This window comes from Electrona antarctica (assembly GCF_951216825.1).
Source record: "Electrona antarctica genome assembly, chromosome: 4".
Classification (NCBI taxonomy): Eukaryota; Metazoa; Chordata; class Actinopteri; order Myctophiformes; family Myctophidae; genus Electrona; species Electrona antarctica.
Window position 1 is genome coordinate 54,695,247 of NC_136809.1, and position 12,493 is coordinate 54,707,739.

At 44.7% G+C, this 12,493-nt stretch overlaps 1 protein-coding gene across 1 annotated transcript; it reads left to right on the forward strand.

Annotated features, from left to right (window-relative positions):
- Positions 1-214: 214 nt before the first annotated feature.
- LOC306921372 (kyphoscoliosis peptidase-like) lies at positions 215-11,458 on the forward strand (the record flags this gene model as incomplete). Its single annotated transcript, XM_079498482.1, has 8 exons — positions 215-373; positions 2,618-2,726; positions 4,374-4,627; positions 6,879-6,993; positions 7,806-7,923; positions 8,809-9,000; positions 9,833-10,023; positions 10,110-11,458. 8 exons carry the CDS (start codon positions 215-217, stop codon positions 11,456-11,458), a joined length of 2,487 nt encoding a protein of 828 aa, XP_079354608.1.
- Between the last annotated feature and the right edge of the window lie 1,035 nt (positions 11,459-12,493).

The following is a 12,493-nucleotide window of genomic DNA, read 5'->3' on the forward strand; positions in this document are numbered from 1 at the left end:
GTCCTCTTGTCCATTTCGAAATGAATTCTACACACCTCCTCCTCCCTTCAGTCATGAATCGCAACACATGACTGACAAAGCGAATTCACGAGAACCGCAGATGGTCACCAAAGCAGACCGTAGCGAGCCCGTATAAGCTGCCTCGCCTCGCCGAGTAGAGCAGAGCCGAAGAAGCGGGTCCTCCGCCTCCCTTTGACCGCTGATCGCCGAGTAGATGAAGCCAAGGATCCCCCTCGAATCGCCGCTGAGCATCGCCGCCCTCGGGTCGGAGACTCGCTGCTCCCCGCCGAGACGTGAAGAGAAGCATGGTTCCCGTCGACGCGCCGTAGAGGGCCTCCCCCTCCTGTTCCACATCGGAGATCCGGAGCGCACCGTTTGCGCTGTTGTTCCCCACCCGAAGAGAAGACCACTTCTTCCCGCTGTAGACTGAACGCCGTTTCGCCAAAAAATCAAACCAACCACCAACCGCCAAAATTAGACTGAAATATCCAAAAAGCCCCGCCGGTTCTCTTCTGCCTGACGCAAAAAAATGCATCAAAGACACCGGTTTCGACGCACCAATTGAAGTATAAAAACTCCAAAGAGAGACTGCTTTTCTCTCTATAAAGCCCATGAACAAACCTCTAATACTTAGGCAAAAGTACTCAGGATAAACGCGGAGGCAGACAGATGAATGAAGGTTTCGGAGTCCAGGTTTAATTTCAGAGTTCAATACAGCATCAGATGCATGGCCGGAGCCATGCATGCACTCAGCCTGACGGCAGGACACACTACTACAGATTTAACATTTGAGTGGAGTTTTATACAAGCTCAAATCCCAATACACATTTGAAACAGACAGTCGTTAACACCCAAACCAAATTGTCTGGACAGGTCACAGGAAGCACAACAGGAGACCTCGGCCTAGCTATTTAGCATAGGTGCCAGCTGTGAAGAATGGGGCCTAAACGTCTACCCTGTTGGTCCTGTAGCCTCTCACTATGGCTTAGTATTATTCAGTCGTTAACAATTTTAGATGTGAATTTAGTCTGTCTAGTTTAACATGATTTAGGCTATATTGATTAAATGTGGTTCCACCAGATACCACAATGACATTAGCATTTTTCCGACAGTCATCAAATTATTGGCTCAGGAATGCGTCAAAAAATGCTTCCTTGAATTTTCCATGAATTCAAGGCTCCATGTAATTAATAGTACCACAGACGAAAAACAGTCTAAGTCCAAATTTCAGACTGACCCCTCCACGAAAAGGCCTCGTTGTCCTGAACCCTTATCTATCATTTATATATTAGCCGGGTGCCGGAAATTAGACGGCACCCGGGAGCAGTATGGGTTGGCGCCCCAGCCTGTGTCTTCCGTGAGGAAGAAGCCCAACAAACCCACGGTGAGGCCTTTAGGAGGGCCATTCAAGCCTCAAGCGGAGCCTGCGGCACCACCAAGGGCAAGGTGGAGCCTGCGGAACTGTTGCGGCTCGAGAATCCACCATTCCTGAATAAAGTGCCTGGTGCTGGGAGTCTGGTGCAACGCACAGGGCCTGACCTGGTGAGAGCAGGAGTGGACCTGGTGAGACGTAGGAGGGGCCCGGACAGGAGTCAACCCACAGAGCCTAGTCCTTCCACGCGCCAGAATGGTACCTCCCAGTCCCGGCAGAGTAGTTCAGGAAGAACGGATTGTGTGGCCCTGGTTTTTCCCTAATGGGACTGATCGAGGGTAGCTACTGGGACGTAAGTCGGGACTTGATCACCCCGGCTGGGTCACCTGAGTGAGGGGTATGATGTTGGGAGACCCGAAACCCCGATGACCTTAGGATACATCACTGAGGATACGTCCCAGGTGCATCCATGTATGTATGTATTTTGTTTATGGATCAATAGTGTGGACTTAGACTGTTATTCGTCTGTGGTACTCAATTAATGTGTCATTTTTTGGGTGAACTACTCCTTTAATGCATACATTTAAATTGAATAACAGGTCCCATCGATGATGATGGCAGCAAGAACAAGAATCAGGTAAGTTATTTGTTTGATATTTGACAGCACAAAACCATTGAAACATGTCCCATATGCATTATTTAGGCTCAAATTATTGTACTGTTTGTTTGTTTATTCCTCTCAATGCATATAGAAGGAAGCATGAAGTCAGTCCGTTGCTCTCCCCAGGTTGGCAGGAAGTGTAGCGCCCAGGATAACATTAGATAATTGACACTGGGTGAAAACATGGGTTACACAAATTGTTGGATAAAAATAATAAGAAAGAAAGAAAGAAAGAAAGAAAGAAAGAAAGAAAGAAAGAAACTCTCCCGTCAGGTGAAAAGGACTCCTCATGCATAGAAGGAAGTATGAGGTCAGGTTGGCAGAGAGCGCCCAGGATTACATTAGATAATTAACACTGTGAAAAAATGGGTTGCAAAATTGAGGGATAAAAAAAAAAAGAAAGAAAAAATGCACTGGCAGAATCCACCCTCATAGGTAGAATAAAGGTGCGGTGTGGTGTGACCATGCCCTTAGGGTGTTTATATGAAATGATACGGCGAAGGTTGTTTTTCCATTTCAAACTTAAAAGTTACAAATGGTTGTGCTGTAGATCATTCAAATGTGGAATTGACCTGTTTCCTTAGAGTGTCCACCACCAAGCTGTTAACGCTGGATACTCACCAGACAGTGATGAGGAAGAAGATGACAACAGGACAAACAGCAGCAGCACCATTCCTGCTAGAAGTGAGACAGGTAAGAGCTTTCATGATTTCACTACTTCATCACTGGCAGAAACCTCACAACGCATCACGATGTGACACGTCGTGGGCTTGCAGATTTGCAGAGGGTCAAATTTGAAAACGTAAGATTTTAAGATAGCTGCTTTCTGCCCGACAGCTGAGATATGTTAATGGCTCCATTAATAATAAGGGTTACACTAGAACACCTGCTGTTTATCAGAATGGTGGGAAAACAATGCATTCCAAGATGAATCGCCGTGCACGATTCATAATTCCCTCATAAAAGTGTATTGTCGATTGTTCCTCCAAAAGCAACCTTGCATTACAACTAGTTGAAGGCGGAGAGTCGTGAAGTCATAAAGCCATAAAAAAAAAAGTCGTCCAGTGTTTTCAAAGCAGACATTCTTATCATCTGTGATTTCCTACAGTACATTGTGAGGGAGCTATTGGGTCTGCACCAAATAGGGCTAGGGTTATCTGGACAATCTGCTATTTAGAAAGACAAAACAGCTCATATGTCATGACTCACATCTACCGGCCGATGGCACGGGTCATTCAAGGAACAGCAATGTCCGTCCCTACCTATGTCCCTATGTTTAGGGTACCAACAGGGGGCACTGTTGCACCACTCACTTCAGACTGGTCTGAATTTTTTTGTACACCCTCAGAGTTAAATTAACAGTGAGGTTTTTAGGCTACTTGTATGCTCTGAAGTGCCCTTCTCGCACATGTGAAAACCTTACATTATGCAGCACAACTGTAAAGTTGACTTCAATATGTTCAACCTTACATTTTATATCTAACACAACTGTAAAGTTGACTTCAATATGTTCAACCTTACATTATAACACAACTGTAAAGTTGACTTCAATATGTTCAACCTTACACACATCTTTAAAGTTGACTTCAATATGTTAAACCTTAAATGATATGGAGCACAACTGTAAAGCTGACTTCAATTATGTTAAACCTTACATTATATATGCAACACAACTGTAAAGTTGACTTCAATATGTTCAAGTTCAATATGACATTGGACATACATATAGGGTGAAACCTGGTTATCAGTCTACACCAGAGGTTCTCCAACTTTTCTGGAGCAGACCCCTGGCCCACATGTTAAGAATCACTGGTCTACACTGGTTTTCATCATATGCAAAAGCTTCGCACACACAAGCGGTTTTGGACATAAGGTGCAGTATTATGCGTATCTTAAGTACCAGGTATTATTACTTAACTTAAGACCTGGAGGCGTGATCAATGCCATTTGGCTATTCTGAGTGGCCAAACAGCATTGACCACGCCTCCAGGTCTTAAGTTAAGTAATAAGACCTGGTACTTAAGACACGCATAATACTGCCCCTTGGTTTCCACCCGTCAGCGATGATAATATGGAATGTGCAGCTCTGAACAATATACTGAAAGTTTAGCAGTCACATACACACAAGAGGACTGTATCCTTAGTACCTTTGCTGTTATGACTTGAGACGTAATACCTTCAAATTCACACGCCACTTTTTCCTTGATTTAATCTTAATAATTACAGTATATAGTCATAGGTTCAATGAACCTATATGAGCAAGATTAAGTCGGTTATTATAATTAGTTCTAATAAAATATCGATTTTGATTCTATAATTGTTGGTTAATTGCCCGTGCAGCCCCTGCAGCCAAGAGGCGGCTGTCCCCCGGCAGCGAGACAGAGATAAGCGACGCTGTGCTGAAGAAGAGTGCGCTGAGGAAGGAGACGACGGAGGTAGATGGAGCTGCAGTGCAGAGGTCTAACAGCCAGCGGGGACAGAGGACAACAACCCCAGCGGTGGCGGTCAAGAGGAGGAGGCGTCGAAAAGACCTCTTCACAAGCACAGAAGTTTTCCACAGGGTCGACGCGCATGCCGTCAGGGCAGGGGCAGAGGTGAGGGACACGCACGCACCCGCGCACGCACGCACGCGCGCACGCGCGCACGCACGCACGCATGCACGCACGCACGCACGCACTTTCATGTTCAAAACCGGGTTCAAGAGTATAGTAGAAGAGGAAAGTTACATAGTGCTGCTTTAAAAAAAACTAGTTTAAAAGGTTTTGATTGATTGATTGATTGATTGATTGATTGATTGATTGATTGAATTAGTCAGAAATGTAAACAGCATGTGGTACAGTAAAACCTTTAGGCTTAAATGTTGAAATAAACAAACAAACAAACAAAAAGGTCCTGGGGACTGGTTTCCATTCTGGTCCTATGTATTAAATGTATCAACATAGCATACAAACATTTACAATAATACTTGTCATCAACACATAGAAATCACTATTATGTACAAAGGAGAAAGGTCCCAGTGAATAACTCCTCTTCGATGGGAATTTACCTCCCCCTTGTGGCCTCCTGATTAAAATATTAAAGAATAGAAATATTTCAGTACCCTCAAAACAAATCACACTGTATACACTGTGGGGCCAAACAAATGAATAATGTATTGGTACACAATGCCGACTAAGTAGCTGCACTGCTCCAAAAAAGGACCTTGAACTTTTTCCTCTGCCGTCTCATTCTGCATGAGTAAATAAGTAAACTTAATTTATAAAGCTCCTTTCAAAACATAGTTAAAAGGTGCTAAATCTGCTAAATACCACTGAAACAATAACAGTTCAAACAATAAAATAAAACAGTTATAGTTTAAAACAAGGCAACAAAAAAGCATTAACCGGCACAGATAAAATGAAATTTCACAACACAGTGTTTTAAGAGACTCTTAAACGATTGATTGATTGATTGATTGATTGATTGATTGATTGATTGATTGATTGACTGATCGATTGATCAGACCTTATTAGTCAACACATTTAAAACATTTAGGCTAAAGGGATAACCCCAAAAGGTCATGAGCACTTGCTTCCTTTGTGGCCAATGTGTTCAATTCATCAACATCGCATAGAATATGAACACAATAATTAATAAATGTCATCAACCAACAAATACAAATATAGCTGTATATGTAATGTAAAAAAGAAAAAGCGGCGACAGTGAATTTAGGCCTCATTTGAATGGGGCCTAATCTATCTAATCTATCCCCACTTGAAGTTTCCTGTTGGATGCTTTATCAGACCAGTTTTTAAATAAGCCGGTGATTCATGTCCTATAACAGTTATAACCGATCACTGCCCTAAGCGTTGGGCAGAGCCCTCCTCTTCGTCATGCAGGGTCACACAGCTTGTAGATCGGCTACTTTTGAATTGGAATCTGGAAATAATGGGTTTCCACCCAACAGCAATGATTTGTGACTAGATTTGATCGAAGGACTGCCATTGGATTTTTTTGAATTTTCGTTTTTTCATGTCATATGAAAGCAGGGAATCCTAGCTTCAAATTGACATATTGGTTGTTCAGTTTGACCCACCAGTTTTGGAGATATGGCTTATAGAAAAATGTCTTGCAGGAGTAGTGGAAAAAAGACCAAGCAGAGAAAATGGACTTCTAAGCTTTAGTTCAGTGATCTGTGACTTTAGGGGGCGCTGTTTTCCCTTCATTCCTCCATTAGTCAACCAGCAGTGTTGCCATGTCTGCTTATTATAATTAGTTGGCCTTGTTTCTAAAGAAAAATAATGCATAGGCCTACTGTACCAATTTTATAATAATTTATAACCTGTTAATAAAAATGTATTTGACAAAAATAAAGTGTAGTTGATTATTTGGGCTTGTTTTTAAAGTGTAGTTTAAAGTTGCTTGTTTAAAGCTGCACTATGTAGCTTTCCTCTCCCTACCAGGGATTCAAATTTGGTTTCCTGCGCAATTGCTGCTGACATTTTCTTTACAAAAAATGCTCAGGGGAAAATTTGAATCTTGACCATGAGGTCAAACTTCGTGTCAGATCCTGTGTCTAGGTGAGACATGACCTTTGACCTTTGACCTTTGACACAATCTAAATATGTCAATAGAAGGGGGAAAAAGTACAACCACACCAAATGTATAAGTTATTGTATTAAAGGGATATTTCACTTAAAAAAAAAACTGTCATTTTATCGTCTACTGACTCTACTCAGTCTTATGTGAAGACCCCAGACCGTTTTTAAGATGCTCGATTCAGTATTTAGATATTTGATATACATGTTTAGCTGCACGTCTGTCTGGTGTGCATGTTGGCGTGTTGGTGTGTATGTGCCCATGCAGCTGAAGCAGAAGCGTGTGTATGACGTGAAGAGGATAACGCAGAGCATCACACAGGGAACCAGAACAGAGCTGGAGACACTGCGGGCCATCTGGGTGTGGCTGTGCCACTACATAGGTGGGTAATGTAGTTCACTACATCTGGGTGTGGCTGTGCCACTACATAGGTGGGTAATGTAGTTCACTACATCTGGGTGTGGCTGGGCCACTGTGGGTAATGTAGTTCACTACATCTGGGTGTGCTTTTGCCACTACATAGGTGGGTAATGCAGTGCACTACATCTGGGTGTGGCTGTGCCACTACATAGGTGGGTAATGTAGTTCACTACATCTGGGTGTGGCTGTGCCACTACATAGGTGGGTAATGTAGTGCACTACATCTGGGTGTGGCTGTGGCACTACATATGTGGGTAATGTAGTTCACTACGTCTGGGTGTGGCTGTGCCACTATACATAGGTGGGTAACTGGGTATAATGGTCACTACATCAGCGGTTCCTAAACTAGGGGGCGCAGCCTGAAAAGAGTATGATGTGATTTTTGTGATGTCATCATAAAGGTAAAAGGTGCATTTATATAGCGCCTTTATCCAAGGCGCATGACATAGACATGTGCATTACATTCACCCATTCACACACACGTTCATACACCGCCCATTCACACACACCTTCATACACCGCCCATTCACACACACGTTCACACACCGATGACCACGCCAGGCACCAACCTGCACATCGGGAGCAATTAGTGGTTCAGTGTGTTGCTCAAGGATACTTCAACACTAACACTGGGGGAGCCCGGGTTTGAACTGGCAACCTTGCGGTTCCCATACGGCCACTCTACCCTTGAGCCACCACCCCTATCATAGAATATGATGTGATTTATGTGATGTCATCATAGAGTATGATGTGATTTGTGTGATGTCATCATAGAATATGATGTCAGTGGGTACCTGGGCCAGACACAGATGCTGTGTACTCCGGAGGAGGTGATCGCAGCAGGCAAGGGTGTCTGCTGTGGATACTCCAGCCTCTGTCTGCAAATGTGCAGGTAAACTCACCTGGAAACAAAACATATTACATAGTTTTTGCATATTTCAATTTTAGTATTGTTTTAATTCGCGTTTTAGTTTTGTTTGCAGTGTACTATGGGGTAGTCAGGGGAGCAACATAACGACTACATTTGCCACTCTAAATGTACAAAATAAATTAATAAAAACTCTGAAATTGAAAAATCACACCTGTGTGAAGTGAGGGGCGTTCTCATGACGTAAATTCTCCATTCATTGTCAATGGGAATTTAATAAGCATGTAACGATGTATCGTATATCGATATATATCGATATTATTCCCGGATTTAATAAAATAAAAAAATCGATTTAAAAAAATAAAAAACGTTTATTTTGTTTTTTTAGGGGGGGCTAGTGAAATATGGTGTGTGATATGAAATGTGAGCTTTAATCACATTCCATCATATTCAAGTGCTTTTGGAGAGAAATGAGACCGAGTCACTTTCAGTAGTAGAGCACTGTAGACTAGAGGGGAGCTTTGGGAGGGAGATAAATTATATAAAATTAAATAAAAACAATTTTTTCTGGAAAATATTTTTTGTTTAAAATGTAGTGAAAAATCGTATCGTGAACCTCATATCGTGATACGAATCGTATCGTGAGTTGAGTGAATCGTTACATGCCTAGAATTTAATCTTTGTGTAGGACGAAAATAGCCGATTTGCATGTCCACATATGATGTCAATTCTCCATTCATTGTCAATGGGAATTTAATGTTTGTGTAAGAGGGAAATCTACACTATAGCTGAATATAGGAGGGTCTAGCACCCCTCAAAAATATAACAACTATTGAAAAACTATAATAACCTTGGAATTGCATCCAACACAGAGGCAATGACTGTCCACGGTTGGTTGTCCCCTTGCAGGGAGGTGGGTATCGGGTGCCAGGAGGTCTCCGGACACAGTAAAGGTGTTGAACATCGCCCGGGCCAGAGCCTGAGGAATGCGAAGCCTGGCCACGCCTGGAACGCTGTGCTGCTGGCTGGACAGTGGTTCCTCATAGACTCCTGCTGGGGTGCAGGGACAGTGGACATGGAGCGCAAGATCTTCGAGAAAAGGTTGACAAAGCCAAAGGTCATTTCAGACGGGGGGGGGGGGGGGGGGGCGAGTGACGCAGGCGTTGTCGCCTGGGTCAGCGGCAGGTCTGCTCATGAGGGGCGACTTCTCCGGGCAACTTCTCCGCGCACGCACACACGCCTCTCATTGAAAATTAATTACTATAGGCGCGTCAGTCGCTCCCCCTCGGAAAAGGCCTTTTGTCTTATTTTGTCTGTTACTTTTTAACATTCTGATGTTTTTTAATAATGAAAATAGCTGATCTCATCCAACAACTCACAAACAACCGCCATCTTCGCTGATGCATGTCCAACTCTTCTGACTCGTCTTCCATTCTCTCCGTTCTTTCATCCTCAATTGTTTCTCTCGCGTTTCTACTTCCTCCCACAATGCCAAACTGCTGTTTCCGGAAGGCCGCTTTCAGAGTGGGCAGGGGGTTGGCAAAGGGAGGCGGGGTCAATGCTTAAGGACATCACCACGAGTATGATGGCCTCGACTCATTATCACCGTTTAGGTATTAAGTTATCACCTAAAAGGTGATAGAGTATTACCTAAAGATGGAGTATGTATGAGCCTTAACAGGTTCTCTGAAGGCCTAATGCCTAATGTCTTGCTATGATGTGTGACTGTTAAAGTGCTGTAAATAAAACGTGTGGGTCCAATATCTTGATGGCAAAGAACATGTTATTACATCTGTATCTGTACTTCTTACAGATGGCCAAAGTGCTGTTTTATCCATCAGCAAATACTGGCGGATAAAACAAAATGAAACCATGCAGCGCCGAGCTGATTCTCAACCCAGCCTTGTGCCTTGTGATCTGTACACCCTTCAAGGTTTAATGACTTCTATTTCCTGACGGAGCCAGAGGAGTTCATCGACTCCCACTTCCCTGTAGAGGAGAGATGGCAGCTCTTAGAGCCACCGATGACCCTGGAGGAGTTTGAGAAGAGGGTGGAAAGGACCGCAGCCTTCTACACAATGGGCCTCAGCCGCCTGCAACCACAACACCACAAAGTAGTCACAGGTGACGGATTCCATTCGCAAACACAGAGAGCTGCTGGTGAACAGTCGTTGACGCTAAAATCACATGTGGTTGTTTTCCCCATGCAGTTGACGGTGAGGCCAACGTGTCCATGGGCTTCTCCAGGCCCATGAAGTTCACGTACAAGATCAGTCAGCAGCAGAACCTGCAGCACAGACACTCCAAGAACTCCAACTCCGGCTTGAACTCCCACGGATTCCTCACTTACTCTGACCGTGGCATGAATCTGAAGATACGTCCTCCCTCCAGCGGCACGTACGATGTGGAGGTGTTCGCCAGCCCAGAACTGGCAGCCACCACTCTCAGCTTGGTCTGTTCCTTCACCGTAGAGTGCCCTACCACAACCAGAGCCAGGGAGGCGATCCCCGACAACCCCTTTAGTTCCTGGGGCATGCAGCCCAAGGCCGGGTCCCTGGGGGTGGCGGGGAGCGACCAAAGGAGCGAAGTAGCCGAGGTGGAGGCGGGCGTGTTTGAGCTGGTGTTAAACACCTCTAGGTCCCTGACGGTGGTGGCTAAGCTGGTGCATCCCGAGCTGGAGCCTGCAGTGGCCGAGCGCTGCCTGGCCACCCAGATCCAGCCCCGCCGCCTCACGTGTCACGTGCTCTGCCCCTTGCGTGGCTTCTACCGCCTGTCCTTGTTCGTAAGGGACTACAACGTTTCCAAAAACGCAGGTGCCAAGTTGCAGAACGCCGCTAACTACCTGTTGCATTGCCAAGGGAAGGTGGTTGGCGCGGACGAGCTTTTCCCCTCCAACCTGTGCTCGTCGTGCGGTCCGGGGACGTGCGCGGAGGAGGCCGGGCTCTCCGGGTTCAACCACACGGGGGCTTTCATTAGCACGCGGCAGGGGAAATGTGACATCACCTTCCGCAACCAGCAAGAGCTGGAAATTCTCGCCGTGCTGGAACGGGACGAGAACAAGACGAGAACGACCTCCAGCCTCGAACGCCACACCTTCATCGCCTACGGCGACAGCAAGGTGACGGTCAGCGTCAGCCTGCCGAAGCCAGGCGTCTACCGGCTGGAGCTGTACGCCAAGACGTCTCCCGAAGATAATGAGTTCAGCCCTGTGTGTGACTTTGTGGTGAGGAACAGCTGCACTCGTCCGGGGCCTCCGTTCCCGCACGTCTACTCCATCTGGGGTAAAGGCTGCGAGCTGCTGGAGCCCCGCACGGGCCTCCTGGAGCCTCTCTCCCAGGTGCGCTTCAGGGTCAGGGTGCCCTGGGCGCGCAGGGTGAGCATCATCGCGGAGGCCGGCGAGCGGACCCAGCTGGAGCCAAACGGTAGCGGGGTGTGGGAGGCGGACGTGTCCACGGGGAGGGCGCCGCATAAGCTGGAGCTGGCCGCGTCGTCCGAGGAGTCCGGCAGCATGGATATTATGATGACCTTCGACGTCACTCGACGGAAGACGGGAGAGTGAGGCGCAATGGCGACGACGCAGATGACTGCACTACTGATATGTCATTAGGCCTGTCGCACTTATTACATACTGTAGTCGCCTGATCGCTATTATTTGAGATGATCAATTCTTGTTTGGCATTATTTTGTATGAATTCAACTGTTGAAAATGTTCTCGGTCAAAACGTGTCACGATGTGACACATCGTGATACCTTGTTCGTAGATATGCTATTTCCACAATTTTTTATTTTATTAAGTGTGTCCTATTTGGTCATAGTACATTATTTATTGTCAGTAATTTCATTGTATACCGCTATTTAAGTTATTGGTCAAATCTGCCAAATGTTTGTTTACAAGCCTTTGTAAATGGAAATGTATTTTTATTTATAACGTTCCAAAGTTCAATGCCCAAAAATAAATAGTTTGAATCACAATTAAATTGTAAATCACAATTATTTGTGTGACTAATCAATTGTCTAGTAAAATGTCATCATGGCATGACTATTTTCACTGATTACAAGACTAGTAGAATACTCATTTAGAGTGTTATGGTCAAATAATAAATAAATAAATAAATAAATAAATGTGCACATTTTGCAATCATATATTATGCCCATAGCTATCCTAAAAAACAATGTTGTTGATTGCAAAATCGTTTTCAGACGACAATTAGGGATCCAAACAGGACAAAACAGTCATGATTTACTTCAATGAATGGAAGTGTGCTCCGGTGATGGGTAAATATTGATGGCGTTTTTTGTCAGGCATTTTTCCTACAGCAATTTTCCAATGCATGGCTTGCCTTTCCGAAATGATGTCATAGTCTTGTCGAGAGCCTAATTATAAAATGCGTACTTTATTGCCAGTTGTGACGTTTCTTTCTTTTTTCTTCAGCTGCCTTACAAGTATGCTTACATTTGTGATACAGAGAATGAATCAAAGTGTAAGCTCAAGTGGCATAATAAACTGCAAACGAGTTGTTTCCCCAGACCAGAGATGGACAACTTTAGTTTTTTTCAACCAAGGTTCATGTTTTAGGTTGTTATTAGAGAAAGT